At 41.9% G+C, this 19,485-nt stretch overlaps 2 protein-coding genes across 8 annotated transcripts in view; one reads left to right on the forward strand and one right to left on the reverse strand.

Moving 5' to 3' along the window:
* SNX3 (sorting nexin 3) overlaps positions 1-19,485 on the forward strand; it is a 1,122,685-nt gene that overhangs the window by 114,940 nt on the left and 988,260 nt on the right. Inside the window, exon 1 of one of the 7 annotated variants that reach the window (XM_050789175.1) lies at positions 8,934-8,943. The exons of the other annotated variants lie outside the window; for them this stretch is intronic. The gene's annotated coding sequence lies outside the window, so the exon portion shown is untranslated. Of the gene's footprint in view, positions 1-8,933; positions 8,944-19,485 lie in introns of those variants that run through there. 7 annotated transcript variants of the gene reach the window in all.
* Positions 8,722-19,485, reverse strand: part of LOC126953627 (putative uncharacterized protein C6orf183) — a 44,561-nt gene continuing 33,797 nt past the window's right edge. Inside the window, exons 11-14 of the mRNA XM_050789137.1 lie at positions 18,905-19,066; positions 10,227-10,339; positions 9,703-9,838; positions 8,722-9,438 (exon numbers count right to left, since the gene is read on the reverse strand). Of these exons, the coding sequence (XP_050645094.1) occupies positions 9,172-9,438; positions 9,703-9,838; positions 10,227-10,339; positions 18,905-19,066 (678 nt within the window). The 3' untranslated portion in view covers positions 8,722-9,171. The remainder of the gene's footprint in view (positions 9,439-9,702; positions 9,839-10,226; positions 10,340-18,904; positions 19,067-19,485) is intronic.

Below are 19,485 nucleotides of genomic sequence, written 5' to 3' on the forward strand. Positions count from 1 at the left end.
GCTGAAAACAGCTGAACTCCAGGGGAAGATTGTCTCCCCCACCCCTCCACCTTCTGGCTCCCCATCCATGTCACTGAGAGCCGCCTCCACCACTCAGTAAAACCTTGCACCCATCCTTGGAGGCCGCGTGTGATCCGATTCTTCTGGGACACTGGGCAAGAGCTCGGGATACAGAGGGCTGTCACACTGGCCCTCTGCCCTTGTGAAAAGGCAGAGGGTTCATTGAGCTGATTAGCACTCAAGCCATCTGCAGACAGCAAAGCTGAAAGGGCTTTGTAACACTGGGGTTGCAGGCACCCACTGCTAGACACTAAGTGGGGCTGAGAGCACAAAGCACTTGCCCTGGCCTCTGCACCTGCCCGTCTGCATGCTACTCCTTGGTGTTTAAGCTGCAGGGCCATTGAACAGGTGAGCCACATCCCTGCTGCACATTCTACGAGGGGAAATCAGGGAACTTTCCCGTTTCACTTCTTCCCATCTCCACTACCTACTACTCTAGTCCAAGCTATTATATGTCATGAGGACTAGTCTAGGAGCTTCTAAACTGGCCTAGCCTCTTAAATGGTCTATGCATGACTCCTCTGGCCTGGGCTTTCCCTCCTCTCCATTTTACTCACTGCTGGCTGGGGAACTTTTACAAATGCAATTCTGATTGTGTCATTCCCCCTTCCCCCTTTTATATCCCTAAGAGGCTTCCCATGGGCCACAGAATAGAGGAAAACTCCTTAACAGGGCCATACAATCTGGCCCATGCGTATCTCTCTAGTCCAGTGTTTTTCAGCTGAGAGTGATTTTGCCCCCCGGAGGACATTTGGCCATGTCTGGAGATACTTCTGGTTGTCATGACTTAGTGGGAGGTACTGCTGGCATCTGGGTAGAGGCCAGGGATGCTGCTAAATATCCTATAAGGGACAGGAGAGCCTCTCACAACAAAGAATTATCAGGCCCCAAATATCAATAGTGCCAAGACTGAGAAACTCAGAGCTAAGTTCCATTGTGCATCACCTTCCACCTCGTGTCTGTGCCCCAACTACTCCTGTCTTTTGGTTTCTTATGGGTGCCATGTTCCTTCTGGCCACAGGTCCTTTGCACAGGCTGTCCCCACTCTGTGGAAAGGTCTCCCTCTCCTTTTTACCTAATTAAAGACTTTTCATTTTCCAACCTCAGCTCAATCATCACTTCCTTAGAAACCCTCCTGCCCAGCCTCCCTATAGTACCAAGGAGCTCTCAGTCTCTCTTTTGAGGAAATTGATGTCCCTGTTTTACATTATTTGTGTGATTTTTGACCAATATTTGTCTCACCCACTGGATTGCAAAGTACTGTAAGGGTAAGGAACATGTCTATTTTTATTCACCACCTATCACAGGGCCTAATACATAGTAGGTGCCTATCTGTTAAATAAAAGAATGTATGAATGGCTTTTATATTTGTGCATATAGGTTTCTTTGACTCTATGATTTGTAATCTCTACTTGTGCTTTTAACATATGCCCGTCAAAAATCCTGTGTTTTGCCTTCATAGATTCTGATCTCATGTCACCACAGCCTAATACATACATTCTATATGGGGGGATAATGCTCAGGTGGAAAGTGGCTCTTGGAGGACAAAAAAACATCCTATTATTTTTATATATAAAGCACAGATACACACATTGCACATAAGCAAATCTATGGCATATCTCTGGTGTTAGCATTTCTTCGTAGGAGGAGAGTAGGGAAAAAAGTTGAAAAAGGATATTTGTTGGGGAAGCCATAATGGAAAAGAGGTTAAAAAACACTGGCCTAGATATCTATCATCTCTCTCTCTCTCTCTCTCTCTCTCTCTCTCTCTCTTTCTCTCTCTCTCTACTATCTATAGATCTATCTATCTATTCTTATTATTGTAAAATACACATAACATAAAATTTACCATCTTAGTTTTTCATGTACAATTTAGTGACATTAAGTACATTCACATTGTTGTGCAACCATCACCACCCATCTCCAGAATTATTTTCATCTTGCAAAACTAAAAATCTGTACCCACCAGACAAGAATTCCCCATTTTCGCATCCTCTGAGCCCCTGGCAACCACCGTTCTACTTTCTGTCTCTATGAATTTGACTACTCTAGGTATCTCATGTAATGTCCTTTTGTGACTGGCCTATTTTACTTAGCATAATCCCATCAAGATTCATACATATTACAGCATGTGTCAGAATTTCCTTCCGGTTTCAGGCTGAATTATATTCCATAATAACTATGGAACTACCACATCTTATTTCATCTGTTGATAGACACTTGAGTTGCTTCCACATTTTGGCTATTATGGATAATGCTGCTATAAATATAGGTGTACAAATATCTTTTTGAACCCCTGCTTCCAATTATTTTGAGTATATAGCCAGAAGTAAAATTTCTGAATAATACAGTAATTCTATTTTAAATGTTTGAGGAATCTGCATACTGTTTTTCATAGTAGTTACACCACTTAACATTTCTACCAACAGTGCACAAGGGTTCCAGTTTTTCCACATCCTCACCAACATTTGTTATTTTCTGGGGTCTTTGTTGTTGTTGTTGTTAGGTGAGTCTTGCTGTGTCACCAGGCTGGAGTGCAGTGGTGCGATCTCGGCTACTGCAACCTCTAACTCCCTGGTTCAAGCGATTCTCCTGCCTCAGCCTTTAGAGTAGCTGGGATCACAGGCACATGCCACCATGCCCAGCTAATTTTTGTCTTTTTTTGTAGAGATGGGGTTTCACCATGTTGGCCAGGCTGGTCTCGAACTCCTGACCTCAGGTGATCTGCCCGCCTCAGCCTCCCAAAGTGCTGGGATTACAGGTGTAAGCCACAGTGCCCAGCCTATTTTCTGTTTTCAAATATATATATATCATATATTTTTGTATTTTAAGAAAAACAATCTGATTTTCTTAGTTGTTACTCATGAGTCATTTAAGCTTTGAAATCACTGGCTCCTAATCTTTCATCTTACATCTATTAACTCTTATAAAAACTTTGCTAAGTAATCAGTTGTATAGAATCCATTTAGCTATAAATTTTAAACAATCATATCCTGGCTCTCCAAAGACCTATCAATTGTTTTGTGTATGTGGCATTGCCTATGGTACAACTACAGGAACACTCCTGGAATCTTAACAAACAGGACAGATTATCGTCTGCTTACATGGTTAATTGCCAATATTAGAAAGGTGGATGGGGCTGCTCTTTGGGTCCCCCTTCACTTCTGTGACTGTATAATTAGTTTTTATGTGCTGTTTCTTAACCATTCAAGCAGAAACATAGAAACCTTCTAATAAGTAAATGTGAACATTTCTAAATAGTAGTTATAGTTCATAATATTTCATCAAAAGAATACTTAATAGTTCATCATTCCTCTAGCAGCATTTTTCGTTTTGCTTTGATTTTTCTATGCTTTAAACATATAACTTTGGTTTTTTTGTTGTTGTTTGTTTGTTTTTGAGGCGGAGTCTCGCTCTGTCACCAGGCTGGAGGGCTGTGGCACAATCTCGACTCACAACAACCTCCGCCTCCTGGGTTCAAGCAATTCTCCTGCCTCAGCCTCCCGAGTAGCTGGGATTATAGGCACGCGCCACCAGCATGCCCAGCTAATTTTTGTATTTTTAGTAGAGGCGGGGTTTCACCATGTTGGCCAGGATGGTCTCGATCTCCTGACCTCATGATCCGCCCGCCTCGGCCTTCCAAAGTGCTGGGATTACAGGCGTGAGCCACCACGCCTGGCACAACTTTTTAATAATTAATAGCTTCCTTTGACTAGAATTCCAAAAATGAAATTATCTTCTTCTTCTTTTTTTTTTTTTTTTTTTAAATGGAGTCTCACTCTGTTACCCAGGCTGGAGTGCAGAGGTGCAACTTTGGCTCACTGCAAACTCCGCCTCCTGGATTCAAGCTATTCTGCCTTAGCCTTCTGAATAACTAGTATTACAGGCATGTACCACCGTGCCTGGCTAATTTTTTGTAGTTTTGGTAGAGACAGGGTTTCACCATGTTGGTTAGGCTGGTCATGAACTCCTGACCTCAAGTGATCCACCTGCCTCAGTCTCCCAGAGTGCTGAGATTACAGGCGTAAGCCACTGCATCCAACCTGAAATTATGATTTCTTACAAAATGATTGGTACCAGTGGAAAATAGAAAACGTGCTGAGAAAATGACATGTTCCATTAAAAAAACACTAGGATATATAAATTACCATGTTGGCTTCTATTAGCATTTAGCTTCTGTCTCTTGTTATGTAAAATGAGCTTGCTTTTGAGGAAAAAAGAAACAACTTAACGTGTTATACTTCATTCACTTTGTTGGAAAAGACCTTTCCCAAAGTTCTTGTACAGAAGAATTTTATAAGACTTTCAGGCAATGGCAATTGGATTAAGTTCTGAAGCTGATGAAAAGCAATAATATTGTCAAGATGCCAACTCTAATGCCATCATCTATATTAGCGGTCATTTTTCCACTCTTCTCATCCACATCCCATTGTCCAAACCCTTTATATAGGCATACATATTCTTTCTCTTTCTGCCATAATTCGCTCTCTTCCTCCCTTAGTCCTGTGTCTCTGAAATACATACTTGTGCCACAGGAGATACACTTTAAAGACCAGATGACTAAATTGCCTCATGCAGGGTTATGGCTCAGTTACTATAATGTTTCTTTATTTCCTGTTTATTTTCATTTTTTCCCCAGTCGTGTGGAAGACCCTCCCTCTAATGGTTTTGTGGTCTAGAGAGTTGATGCTTCAATATTATGTTTGAAGGAGTGGCAGAAGGAAGAGGGCAATAATTATCTGTCTGCGTAAGAAATATGACCTTTGCAATGATTCATATGTTTTTAGTTTGAAAATTAACTGATGCCAAGATAACTACTTGCTGAATATAGTAACTATAGAAAAATTGGTGGTCCATCATTCATTCCTTTCACCCTAGTGGCTTCTGCCATCACTTGTTAATGTGGATTTTAGAACTTTTGGCAATATAGACAATACTTCTCTGACTAGTTTACCTTTTTCTAAATCATCTTGCATTAATTTTGGATAATAATAGTTCAGCCTAAGAATCCCATCAAAATTTGTTGGGTGAATGACTCAATCTATTGGCTATAATCTTTTAAAAAGAAAATCAAATATATTTTCTACTCTACCTTTCTTTCTAGTCTGTAGAGTATTCACAGCTAATTGTTCTGCGTTTCAACATGATAACTTTGCAAAGCACTTTCATGTACATGGTCTTTTTGTAAGCATGCTACCATTCTGTTACAGGCAGAACTTTTCTTTTATCAAATAAACATTTGATACCTGCAATGTGAAAGATATATATCCAGCTCTCTACTACCTTTTGCCACCTAAACATCTTGTTAAGCATCTCAAACTTTCCATGTACCGTACTGAGATCCGGATCTTCCCAACAAATCTGCTTCAACCAAATCTCAGTTGATGGCAACTCTAAACTTCCAAATGGAAAGGCCAAAGCTTTGGAGTCAAATTTGACTTCTCTATCTGGAAATCATGCTAGCTGCACCTTTAAAATACATCCAGATTTGTTCTGGAAGTCTGTGGAAGCTTTGGTGCTAAATCATTGAACGTTCTATATACGTTACTTATTTATTTAATGTCTGTATTTCTTCATGAAATAAGTCCCATGATGGCAGGATTTGTGCCCATGTTGTTCACTGCTAAATCCCCAGTGCCTGGAACAGTGCCTAGTATATTTATTGGTCAGAATATTTGTGGAATGAATGGATGAGTGATAGGCTCACAGCCTGTGGGAACAAACAGGCCAACAGTCAAGCACAGCAATGTGCTCAGTGCTATAATGGAAGTAGACAAAGTCATGGTGAGAAGCACTTAGCTCTGCATTGAGATGTCAAGGAAGGCCCAGAGAGGTGATACTTGAGCAGACTCTGGATAAGAGTACACATTTACCAAGGAAAGAGGAGGTGAGGGACAGAGGAGCCCAGAGGTAAGGATAGCTCTGCCCATTCAGGGGAGGTCTAGGCCCAGCTCCCTAAGGGCAGACACATAGAGACAGTGAAGAGAAATGAGGTCTGAGAGGTTAGCAGCAGCCAGATTGTGCCCAACATTGTCAGCTTTACCAAGGAGCCTGGACTTTGTCTTGTGACAAACAGGAAACTCACGAAGGACTACAAGCAAGGGAATAAATGTGATTACATATGCGCAAAGATCCTCTGGAAATTTACAAGCCAATGAAAAGAGCCATTCTCCTGTTTAAAAGAATTCTCTGGGCTGGGCATGGTGGCTCATGCCTGCAATCGCAGCACTTTGGGAGGCCGAGGTGGGCGGATCACTTCAGGTCAGGAATTCTAGACCAGCTTGGCCAAGATGGTAAAACTCCATCTCTACTGAAAGTACAAAAATAAGCCAGGCATGGTGGTGTAGTCTCAGCTACTTGGCAGGCTGAGGCATGAGAATTGCTTGAACCCAGGAAGTGGAGGTTGCAGTGAGCTGAGATCATACCACTGCACTCCAGCCTGTGTGGCAGAGTGAGACTCTGTCTCAAGAAAAAAAAAAAAAATTCTCTGTTCCCCCACCAACCTTGGAATTAGTCCCCCATCCTAACCAGAGCCTAACCCTTCATGATCGGGCCCACTTTTCTGCCGCCTCATCTCCCACCACTTCCTCACAACAGCCTCTGCTACTAGCATGTCAAGTCCTGGCAGATCCTGAAGGTGCCACAGAGTATCAGGCCTCCATGCCTGAGAAGACATAATCAAGGTCCACAGCCAGGTAAAAGCTGCTGGCTCTCATTCTGGGGCTCTTTCTGCTCTGCCACATGCCTTTAAGTAGGCTCACAGAACGGCAAAGTGTCCAAGACAGACGGTAGGTGCCTTTTTTTTCTGGCATTGTTGTTGAGTGAACATTTGTTAATACTAGCCCAAGACTTTCAGCATGGGATCAAACTCACCGGGCCCAAGAAAAGGGGTCTCCATTTTAGGAGTCTTCCTGAGGTCTGGTGAGCCCAGTGGTTTGCTCCCAGCAGCCTCAACCCTGGGCCTGGTGAGTTCAACCCAACATGTTAACATCTGTGCCTCCCATCGCCTGTGTGGGAAAGAATCACACTGTCCAGAGCTGGATATCCTGGTGTAAATACTGACAAGGCCACACCCATGGGGTGCAGCTAAACCACATGGTCCCATTAAAGACAGACAGAAGGCCACTTCCTTGAGTGTCTCATACGGAAGTAATAGCAGCTGGGAGCTGTTAAGAACAAAAATAGGCACTGTTTTTCTTATCATTTATGAGAGCATAGGAAAGAAATATTGCATCAAGGCCAGGCGCAGCGGCTCACACCTGTAATCCCAGCACTTTGGGAGGCCGAGGTAGGCGGATCACCCGAGGTTGGGTGTTCAAGAGCAGCCTGTCAACATGGTGAAACCCCGTCTCTACTAAAAATACAAAAATTAGCTGGGTGTGGGGGTGGGCACCTGTAATCCCAGCTACTCAGGAGGCTGAAGCAGGAGAATCACTGGAACACAGGAGTCAGAGGTTGCAGTGAGCTCAGACTGCGCCACTGCACTCCAGCCTGGGCAACAAGAGTGAAATTCCATCTCAAAAAATATATATAAATAAAATGCGTTACCCCGAGAAGTTCCTCCTATAATGAGTACAGCAGGACAGTATTTGTCTATCCTCTCCTCCTTTATTTCTATCTCCTACCCAAACCCAGAACAAAGAGACTGAGAGAGGGCTCTTTGGTAAGAACATTTTCAAAAATATCCATTAGCATAATAACATACCACAGCTGTGGTTGGATCAATATTAGTAAGAGAAAGATGTGTTTGTTTTGTAGCATGTTGGTATTAAAAGTATCTTAACTCACCTTTCTAGTTCCACTGAGGACCAAACTAATTGGGCTTGATGAGTTAGAACCCAAGCAGGAGGGCAGAGGGGTAAGGGAAGATCTGAGAGGAAGTCTGTGTGTCGTGAGGGAGTAGGAGTTGGTGGGTGCTTGTTAGGGCAGGAGACCCAAAAGAGAAGGGTGTCCTGAAGATTGAGTGAAGGTAGGACTCTAGAAGCCACTGGGTCAGGAAAATAAAAAAAAATTCCCAATATCTGAAGCTGAATTGTTCAGTACATGTGGCCTCTAGCCACTGGCTGTTAAGCCCTTGAAATGTGGCTTGTCTGAGTTAAAATGTGCTATCTGTATATAAAATACACACCAGATTTTAAAGACTTAGTACAAAAAAAGTATGATCACTCAATGATTTATTAATATTGATTATATGAAGAAATAATATAGATATTGGGCTAAACAGATTATATTATTTAAAATTTCATGTTTCTTTGTACTTTTTAAAATGTAGCTACTGGAACATTTTAAATAATGTATGTGGCCTGCATTATATTTCTGCTGGCCAGTGCTGCTCTAGACTGTGTGCATATGAACAACACTTAACAGTAATATTTCACACTTACAGACACAACAGGCATAAGTCAGAGGTCACACTAGCTTAGAAAATGGTTTGTTTTGGAGCTAAGTAGATTTCATTTTTCACCTTTGTCAATCTAGCATTTTTAAGAAGATAAAAATTCATATTAAACTCTATCTTCAGGAATAAACTCTCTAGAAATTGAGATTAAAATATTACAAGAGTGTCTACAATAGTCCAATAAAATGTAAGCATTCTCAACTTTATTCCCAAAGAAAGGGAGTTAATATGAATTTTGTCTTATTGGCCTTTTGTTAGGCAGGATTGAAATTTTATAGACTTTGTAGAAAAAACTGTTCTAGAAACACCAAAAGCACTAAGGGTCAAGCAGGTGTTTAGAGGGATAAAATATTTCTTTATTGTTCAGCTCTGTCCAATGTTTTTCTACCTCTGTTTTGAGTCTTTTTTTTTTTTTTTTTTTTTTTTTGAGGCTTGGAAAACAGAAAAGAGGCAAAAAAGGTATATATAGCAATGTCGAGGGGGGGTCTTCTAAGAGCGTCTCTGTAAGGATGTAAGTTCTCAGGCCAGGGTAACAGAAGGGCCTCTCACACTCTATTTCTTCCTTCCCAGTGTGGCCTCCAGGGCTGCTTTAGGGCACTCTCTGCCTGTGAATTGCTCTTAAGCAGACCTTGTGTTTTATTATGATTAAAAGGCCTCTTCCCTAAGAACCCCCCATCTGTTACTGCATCATGTTAACTGATTCCAGGTCTTATCTAGAAGGTGGCTTTGGGAGGCAGGATAATCAAGGAAGAAAAAACGTCAGCACAACACCTCACCTTGTGCTCAGCAGGCGTCTCATGGACATAGTGGTGAGCGCCCAGGCCCTGCGAGGTGCCCAGACCTCCTTTTGCCATATTTACCCAGGAACTATCTGCCATGGTGGGGACCAGTTTCCCTGAAACCAAGGTGAGGCCTGAAGTGTTGATTGTCAGGGTTCGCTCAACAGATCTGAAATAATTCAGAATTCCTAAGCAGATGCGCTGAAACAAAGAAAGAACAGAGTCAGCTCCCTGCCCTTCGCCTAGTTCACCCTACAGAATACAACTTGATGGCAGATCAACCCTACTGTGGAGAAAGGAACACACCACCCTGGCAAGGGGCTGCTGATTCCATGTTAAAAAAAAAAAAAAAAAAAAAAAAAAAGGAACAAAGGGCAAAAGCATAAAATGGCATTTGCTATTGGAATAGCAGAAAATCCTCTTTTCTAGACAAGCAGACATTTCTGATGCCTGCCATCCACATACCTGCAGTTCTCTGATTCGAAGATGGCGCAGATACAGAAAAGACAAGTAGGCACCCCTCATCAGGACAGGATTCCTATCACTGGGCTCAGTGCCGTCATCCAAGCCCAGCAGTTGTAGGGTCATTGCATAGTTGTACCTTTAGCAGGCAGGAGAGAGATCATAAATCCATTTCACCTCGAAGTGATGCCAAAAATTCACATGCCCAAAACTAAAGTCATTTTATTTAATTTAGGGGTGTTTCATGATAGCTTCATTTTATAAATGTACTGAGGGGAAATAATTACTCCATATATACATGTAAAGACAAGTTTCTCTTAGAAATTACTCTCATTAAAAACACAGTCGTAGGGTGAAGCATTAGTTTAGTTGTCTGACCTGTTTTGAAAGTCTTGCTTTCATTCTGACTTCCTATTTCATTCTGACTTTTTGAGTTAACATGTAAACTACATATTAATCAGTCACTCGGTTTCCCGCACAGTGTTTTAATCCACTTTTTGAGTCACTAATAATATAATTTACTTTACCCCGTCTCTTGTATCTGCTCGAGAGGCCCATTAGCATGTTGGCTGAGATTTATTTGTGATAGATCATTTCCATTTTGTTTCATGGAGAGGTCATCATCCTTCATATTTTTATTCTATCAAAAAATTAGCATTAATCAAATTACATAAACATTTGCATTATTATTAACAAAATCACAGTCAGGTCATTGCAAAAGTAAACCTCATAATCCAAAGCATATTTAGATAAGTAAGTAGAAGAGCGGCTTGATCTACTTCAAGCTGACATATTCAATCTACAATAAATTAGGGAGGTAATTGTTTTTACTAAACTAATCTTTGTTTCATGAAAGTAGTCACAGCTTTTAAATAATAGCCATCTACCTCCCTGTCTTTTATGTAATTCACTTTATAAAAAATTGATAAAAGCATGTATATGTTTGGCACCTCTGAACCTCTCTAATCTAGTCTTATTCTGTACTGAGAGAGTTCAATGCATAAAGCCTCTTTCTACGTATTAGCTATATGGTTCAGTCATTTACAGTCAAGAGCCTGTTTCCACATTTGTACAATGGCATGATAATGGAAGATGATAAGGTGTTGTGAGAGTTAAATGACAGAATGTCCATAAAACCTCCAGCTTAGTGCCCAGCACCTAATAGGTGCTCAAGATGCCAGTTTTCTCCTGTTATGAACTTCAGTAGTCCTGTAGGATCTCTCACAGTATTCAAGGTTTACACTTATTTCCACAGTCATCTTCCTTGATGCTGAGAGGGATGTGGTCATGCACCCCAGCCCCAAGTAACACTGTGAGGAAGGTAACGCTGGTCTAAGGTCCTGCCCTTCACCCTCTGGGCAGCCTCTTCTTAGCTGCCATCTCTGCCTGTCCCTGGGCATACACCCCAATCTCATAAGGTGTGCACTTTCATAGTGGCACCAATCCCCACAAAAGTACTGAGTGGCAATGACTGAGCTTGGAAACCCCCTTTCAGGGTTATATTCTAATAGTTGGTTCTTGGAATTCCAACGGACCCTTATCACAGAAACTGCTAGTTGTTCCCCAAGAGCCATTTTCCTCTTTTTCTACAGTTATTGAATATTTATCTTGCCACCTGACCACCCAGATAAAGACAACATTTCCAAGCCTCTCTTGCAGCTAGGTGTAGCTACATGACAACAGACTGGGAGTAAAGGGCCATGTTTTAGCTTCTAAGAATTTCTAGTAGAGGCAGCTTCTTCATCCCTTCTCCATCCTGCTACTTAGAGCATGAATGTGACAGCTGGAGTTCTGTCTCAGGCTGGGTGTTGATCTCACATGTAGAGCCATATTTGTTAGAACTCCAAGACAGACAGGGCTGTGAGCCCTGAGGGTTCCATGGTGCAAAGCTATCACACCAGCTCTGTACATCCTACCCTGAAATGTTCATATGAGGGACAGAGAGCAAAATTTCCACCTCCTTTAATCCTCTGTCATATCATTTTACCATCACCAACAGCCAAACCTAATTTTAACTAATACAGTCCCCAAGACGCTAAAGATAGACTACCAGGCTTTTGACAGGGAGTGGGGAAGGAAAATGTTGACAGGAATATTAGGAAAAGTGGGTAAGAGAGAAAGTTGTCCAGTTGAGTAGCGTTAAGTGATTGTCCATTCCGCCTGTAGGCAGACTTGGCTTCCAGCTCAGTGTACACATCTGTGTATTTCTATGTAAACATCCCACAACCCTAGGACTGGAAAAGACCCTGTGAGGTGACATGGTGCATTCCTGTTCGTTAAAACGGAAAGATTGTCATTCCAAAGTAAAGAACATCTCTGTTATGTTTTTAAAAATCTATAGGAAAGCATATACTCTGAGGGTAGCTGAATTTTGACAATTCCTATGAATTTGGGGTTCAGTGGAGCCTTTTGCCTCCTGGCTTGTAGTGTTCTCGGGTTGCCATTCAGCACTACTTGATGTGGTCCCAGAAGGAAGGCTATGAGCCACATCCTTTCTCTGATGGGATTGTGATACTTTCAGCTGCTTCTAAAATTACCCAGAATTACATAGGACAGGACAGAAAGTGACATCAAGTTACAGTGGAAGATGTTTGAAGGACCAACTGAACAAACCACAAAAGTACTGCTGGACCTGCAGGTGGCCTGGAAAAAAGGAAGGGAGCACAGATCAGCTGGAGCAGGAAAAGGAGAGCACCCAGCATCCTCCAGGAAAAGGGACCAACAACATCCCACAAAAGGAAACTGCTTAAGAAATACCAAGTCCAGAAGCATAGACCCTAAGTGTACTGGAGACAGTACATGCAGGTAAGCAGCAGGGCAACCCCGTCTGCATTCATTCTCCTGGCCTGGGTGTGAAAATCTGCTGACCTTTACTGCCTGTGGCTCTTTGTCAGCATGACCAAGTTCATGTGCTTAGACAGTTCTGAGATTTCCGCTGATTGCAAATCCCATTTTCTTCTGGGAAGTTGGCAGGGGAAATGGAGTGGAAGGTAGGTAGGAAAAGTAAGTCTGTTCAGTATTCCCCACACCCAGAACATCTCTGCTGCTTACATGGGTATATCCACGGAAACAAAGACTAGAAGGATATATACCAAATATTAATAATACTGTTGTTATTCTGGATGGTACAATAAGGGGTGATTTTAGTTTTCTTTCTTGTATTTTTCTATGTTTCCCAAGTTGTCCATGTTAAACACATGCCACTATTGTCATCAGAAATTTTTTAAAGTAAATGTTTTATTGAATTTGATGAGAAGAACCAGGAAAAGGGTGTTTTGTGTTTCGCTGAATGTGTTGCACATTGGAGCTACTGTCTACACCACCATTTCTGTGCGAGCACACCTTCTTCTCACTACATCACATTACCTCTGGAACTGCAGGGGAGCAGTAACGGACAGAAAAGCATGATGGCTCTCTCCTTCCCTCCTTGGTGTGGTCAGTGGGAAGAGGCAAAGGAAGGGCTCTGACACTGCCCCCTGACCCTGCAACCTGGATGTGGTGTTTTCTGCTGCTTTACTACTCCATGAGGTTAAAAAAACAGTGACCAATTTAAACTGTATCTTTGAAAATACAATTGTCAATAGTAGTGTGTAATGTCTATACATAGCCATTTTAATAAACGTGCTTTTTTTGTGAACATGAGTAACTTGATCTAACAACTACAGGTTCCAGAGGATCTACACAGGCCTAGCTGGGGTGTAATCTGTAGGATACAATAAAATACAACTCAGCCATTGAAAAGAACAGCAGATCGCCAAGACATATTGTTGGGTGAAAAAAGCAAGTTGCAGAAGATATTCATATAGTATATCATTTATATAAAAACCTCAAGTGCAAACTTATCCTATATATATTTTATAGGGACATATGTATGGATGTAAATGCATTGAAAAGGCTCAAAGCAGTAACAGTGTTTGCCTCTAAGGAGGTGGAATGGGGAGCAGGATGGGCAGCAGGGATTAGTTAAAAGAGAATTTAAATTTTCAGTAATGTTTCAACTTTTTACAAGGAGAAGACTTTTTAAATTATTTCTATGATTTAAACTTATTTTTTAAAAACTCCTTAAAGAAAAAAATGGTAACTTCAGTGGAGAAACCTGGCAATCACCACTAGCTTAACCAAGTGAGCTAGCTTAACATCAGCTGTGATGTCATGTTGATATCATGTTCCCTGAATAGGATGTGGTGAGGACAGTTAGACTCTGTGATATTCTTCTTCCTCTAAACCCATAACCTCAGTGTAACCATGAGAAAATATCAGAAAAACTCAAATCAGGCAAAGGTCTACAGATTGCAGGGCTAGTACTCCTAAAGACTGTCAATGTCATGATAAACAAGGAAAGACTGAGGAACTGTCACAGAGCGGAGGAGGCGGGGGAGGTGCGATGATTAAATGTAATGTGGTACCCTGGATAGGATCCTGGGGCAGAAAGAGAACATTAATGGAAAAGCTGGTGAAATCCAGGGGAAGCCTAATTAACAGTAATGTACCAATGCTGGTTCCTTGGTATGACAAATGTATCACTACAATGTAAGATGTCAATAATGTAAGAAACTGAGTGGGGGTATATGGGAACTCCTTGTACTGTGTTTGCAGCTTTTCTATAAATCTCAAACTATTTCAAAATAAATTAAAAAGACAAAAACTCCCTAAAGGAAAGTGGGGCCAGGCATAACGGCTCATGCCTGTAATCCCAGCACTTCGGGATGAGGCAGGTGGATTGCTTCGAGACCAGCCTGGGCAACATGGTGAAACCCTGTCTCTACAGAAAAAAATATATATATAGCTGGTAGTGATGGTGTGTGCCCACCCACCCGCAGTCCTAGCTATTCCGGGGATTGAGTCAGGAGGAGCACTTGAACCCAGGAGGCAAATGCTGCAATGAGCTGAAATCACACCACTGCACTTCAGCCTGGGCAACAGAGTAAGACCCTGTCAAAAACAAAAACAAAACAAAACAAAACAAAATGGAAAAGTTACTGGTGAATGGCATTCAGTGAGAATTGATCAGAAACTGTTCTGAAGTTGTGCTACAATTAGTGATTATATTCATTCTCTCAGAGATGCCAAAATGGACAGACAGTCATCCTATGAAGTTTGTTTTTCTTTATTCAGAAGGCCCTTAAGAAACTTATCTGTCACAAGGTATTGGTTGTCACTTGCCAGATTCAGAATCAAGATGCTGACCAGCATATAGATGCTAAAATCCACACTTGACTGCTACATGTTTGCAAAACAGTAACACAGCTTTAAAATTCATACTCACATTCCCGTAACTCCTCCTAGCTGCCACATTTTTACTTAATTCTAATCTGATTTGATCAGCATTTAACATCCAGAATGACTATGTGCTACCAGTGGGGCCCTGATACAGTATAAAGTGGCTCTTGACCAAAGCAGAAATACTCGAGGAGGTCACAAAGTTACATCCATGGGAAAATGTGAAGAAAACTAGAAAATATTGGCCATTGCCTTGGAATTTCTATTCTTAAACCCAGTGCTATTTTCTGTTCTCTGCTTTGGAATAGAAAATAGCACTGGTTTTAAGAAGGGGAAAAAGGGAAGGGAAGGGAAGGGAAGGGAAGGGGAGGGGAGGGGAGGGGAGGGGAGGGGAGGGAAAGAAAGGAAATTCTTCTCTTCTCCAGGCTCTTTGCATGGCTGCCTCCTTCTCATTCATTAAATTCAACTCAATCCTCCCACCCGAAGATTTGGCTGGCCTCTGTCAGAGGGTGCTCCTCTCCACTTATTGTTCTCTGCCCACTGTTTTCTTCATGGCACTCACAAGTTAGAGATGTAGGTTTACTTGTTTGTTCACTTGTTTATTATATGTTGCTCTCAGGGCAGGGACTGGGTCTATTTCATCCCCTAACCCAAGTACAGTTCCTGACACAAAGGCAATATCCATATAATAATCATGGAATGAATGAATGAATGAATGAATGAGAAAATGGAAAACTTCATGATCCTAATTTGTAGAGTGATTTGTGTGTGTTGTATGTCTCCCCTCATGTGCCATCTGTGGAATCTGCAGATCTACAGGTATTATTAGTCTCTTTATGGTCTATTTACCATAAGTCAACTTGAAAACACAGTGCTGATATTTTTCTCCCTTTGGGGAATTCCAAGATTCCAAGAACAACATTTATATGTCAGTAAATAGCTGGAGGAAGTGGTTTTCTTTTCTTTTCTTTTTATTATTTGAGCAATTGCATTCAAAACAGACTTTGGTGAAAGCACAGACTGCATCCTATCAGTACCTGAATTTCCATCCCCTCTGCAAGTGGAAGAAAGTAGTAAGAGCAAAAAGTGTTAGTTGTCCCCTCCACCGCATGGCTGGGAGAAGAGAAGCAGGAGTTACCCTACTTCTGTTTCCACCAGTTTCTTACACTGTTGCCCTAGCTTGGTGTTTTCTACTACTCAACACTTACCTGGAGCCACTATCTCCTGCTCTCACTGTTAACCTTCTGCTTTTCACTGGCACAGTGGTCCTACAGAAGTAACCCCCCTTTGTCCCCTAAGTGCCTGTGGGCAGTGCTACAACTCAGCTTCCCATTTGATCACTTCTCAATTTGTTTGAGCAAGGATCTAGAGATCAAATGAGAAATGAGTTGGCCACACAGATCAGGAGCAGAGGCAACATATCAGCATGGATCTCCCTGGCCTCCTGATCTGACCTCGTGATCTGCCTGTCTTGGCCTCCCAAAGTGCTGGGATTACAGGCGTGAGCCACTGCGCCCGGCCCTCTCCTCACTCTTATTCATCTCCTCTCACTCCTTTATGGACCCCTGGAATCTAATTCCCCTTATTCTCTCACTCAAGGAGGAAAACAGATGTGTGTTGATGGCCCTCAGATGTTAATACCATAACTCCCTGGGTAAAGGATGATTATAACATCTGCATCAAGAGGTAAACTGTCCAAGGCTGGGCATGATGGCTCATGCCTGTTATACCAGCACTTTGGGAGGCTGAAACAGGTGGATCACTTGAGGTCAGGAGTTCGAGACCAGCCTGGCCAACATGGAGAAAATCCATCTCTACTGAGAATATGAAAATTAGCCAGAGGTGGTGGTGCACGCCTGTGGTCCCATCTACTCAGGTGGCTGAGGCATGAGAATTGCTTGAACCTGGGAGGCAGAGGTTGCAGTGAGCCAAGATCACACCACTGTACTCCAGTCTGGGTGACAAAGTGAGACTCTGTCTCAGGAAAAAAAAAAAAAGAGTAAAATAAAAATAAAAAGAGGTAAACTGTCCAGGATCTTAGGAGCAAAGACATGGTTCTGAGACACTGGGATAGACTCTGCCTTCTCACTCCTTTCTCCCCTACCCTATAGTCTCTATGTTTGGTTCGGGAATAGGAACCAAACATAAATTTTTTTTTAATGTCTCCTTGTTCGTGTAAGATCTTCCTGAAAGGTGATACAAACTTCAGTTGTAAAATGGCAATGGGATACGAAAACTGTGGCTATTTTTTCAACTCTGGCAGAATGCTAGCCAAGGAGTGTGTCACTGGTAGTTGCATACTCTGTCAGGAAATTCAAGGGCCAGGGAGATCCATGCTGATATGTTGCCTCTGCTCCTGATCTGTGTGGCCAACTCATTTCTCATTTGATCTCTAGATCCTTGCTCAAACAAATTGAACAGTTATAAAAGGTGTGTGTGTGTGTGTGTATGTGTGTGTGTGTGCATGCTCCCAACTAATCCATAACTCACTGGATACCTTGAGGTCTCACTTTCCCCCATATCCCATATCACGGGATAATGAACTGTGACAGTGCTTCTTTCTCCAGCATTCTACCCAACTTCCCCATAACTTTGACTTTATGCAATTTTCAGGTACTCTACAATCATTTTAGGGGTGAAAGTAATAGAATTTATACAAAAGGGGCTCACTACAAATTCATAGCATTGTGTTTTACCAGGGGCCTCTTGACTATGCAGTCATTCGTGTATTTTCCTCTCACTGATGGTCCTGTGGTCTTTATCATAGCCACGCACTCCCTCACATATAGCTCTTGCAGTTTGCTTCACTAATGCAGATGACCTCTGCCTCCTCCCTCTCTATGAGACAGCCAGGGCCAGTCAGGAGCACCCACATCTTACCTTTCTGCACCTAAAAATTCTGTGTATCCCATTCACCTCAAGGGAAGTGATGTCATTCTTGATTTCTCAAAATTACTCTTCCATCTGGTTTCCCCATCTCATCCCCTCCTCTTCCCCAGGGTCATCTGTTTCTCACATTTCCCTTTTCATATCTTCTGTCTCCTCTTCTCTACTGCTTCCTCACCTTAGACTACAAACCTTTTTGGGTCTTCCCAACTTAAATAGACAAATGACATGAAACTCTTCCTTTAGAGTGAAAAATAATAGCAGATGAAAGCTTCAAAAATGTTATGGTATCATTGTAAAGACAAGTATACACTAGCTTTGTGAACTTCTTTTCACTTCCAAACCTCATGCCTATCCTGTGCAGCAGCTACCTAACTGACTTCCTTGCCTCCAAACTCTCCCTCTTCCAGTCCAACTAACATTTTGCTACCACATTAATTTTCCTTAAAAATATGCCTTTGTATGAAATATTTTCCTTATAGGAAAAAGCACAGATTCCTTTGTCTGGAATGCATGAGCATTCACAACTAGCACCTCCCCTGACAAACAAACAAACAAACAAATAGCCTTTCTTTTCACTATATTTCCACATGAATCTTCCACTCAACTAAGCTGGCTCTGACTATATCACATCCAGTATCTCCTCAGCATGCTCTTCATGCTGTACCTCCTAGAATGCACTCGCTACTTTCTTCCCCATCACTTCCCTAAGTCCTATGCCTCCTTCAAATCCAGCCCAATTTCCTCTCCTTCAAGAGGCTTTCCTCCATAGAATCTACCCTTTGGGGACCACTTTCTAAATACGGTATTTAATAACTGTCCAGCTCATTGGGTGCTTAGCCCTTGGATGTACAGCCTTGCATTGGTATTTATTGGTTTAAGTATCTGTCCTCACAGGAACAACATCTTATGTTATACCTCTTTATATCTTTCTTTTTAATTAGCACTTAATCTTTCTTATAATGAAAATAAACCTGGCTAGATTATAGAGATTTTGGTGGGGAGGGTTTCAGAAAAACTACCAAAGTAAATGTCTAAGGGCTACACACAGGTAGCAAGTTGAGTAAAAAGGCATTTTGGTTATTTCTTCCTGTAGTACCTGACAGAGGTTGATGTTGCTGTAAATATTCTCCCAGACTTGGTCATAGTCGCACTGATGCAAACCCTGGGAAGCCACAAAGGATGGATGATGTGGAGCCAGCATGACTATCTTTGCAGCATGATCTTGGAGCACTTGCATTACTCGCTCAGGGTTGGAAATCTCAGGTAGAATAGAGAAGAGAAGGAATGGTTATGAGAAGTATGTTCCCTTTTTCTCAGCAAGACTTTGGTCACATACACGTGAACAAGGAAGAAAGTCTAGGTGGGACTTTATTCAATTAAAAAAATAAAATTAAAGTCCAGCATCATGATTCCCCAAATATGTTTGTCCATTCAGCACTGTAAGTATTCAAATATACATAGTAGCTCATTTAAAAATTCTGTGACAATCCCCTAAAGACAATAGCAGGTGGCGTTCCCACAAGTGTTGTGGCATCAGTGAAAAGATAAACACCCATCAGCATTGGGTGCAAACTGTCAACTGTTAAGAAGCTTCTGGGCAATGGAGGAGGGGGCAGAAGTGTAGCACAAGAAGAGCACAAGCTTTATAAAGATACAGACCTAGGCTCGTATCTCTGC

The sequence above is a fragment of the Macaca thibetana genome, chromosome 4 (assembly GCF_024542745.1).
Source record: "Macaca thibetana thibetana isolate TM-01 chromosome 4, ASM2454274v1, whole genome shotgun sequence".
NCBI classification, from domain to species: Eukaryota; Metazoa; Chordata; class Mammalia; order Primates; family Cercopithecidae; genus Macaca; species Macaca thibetana.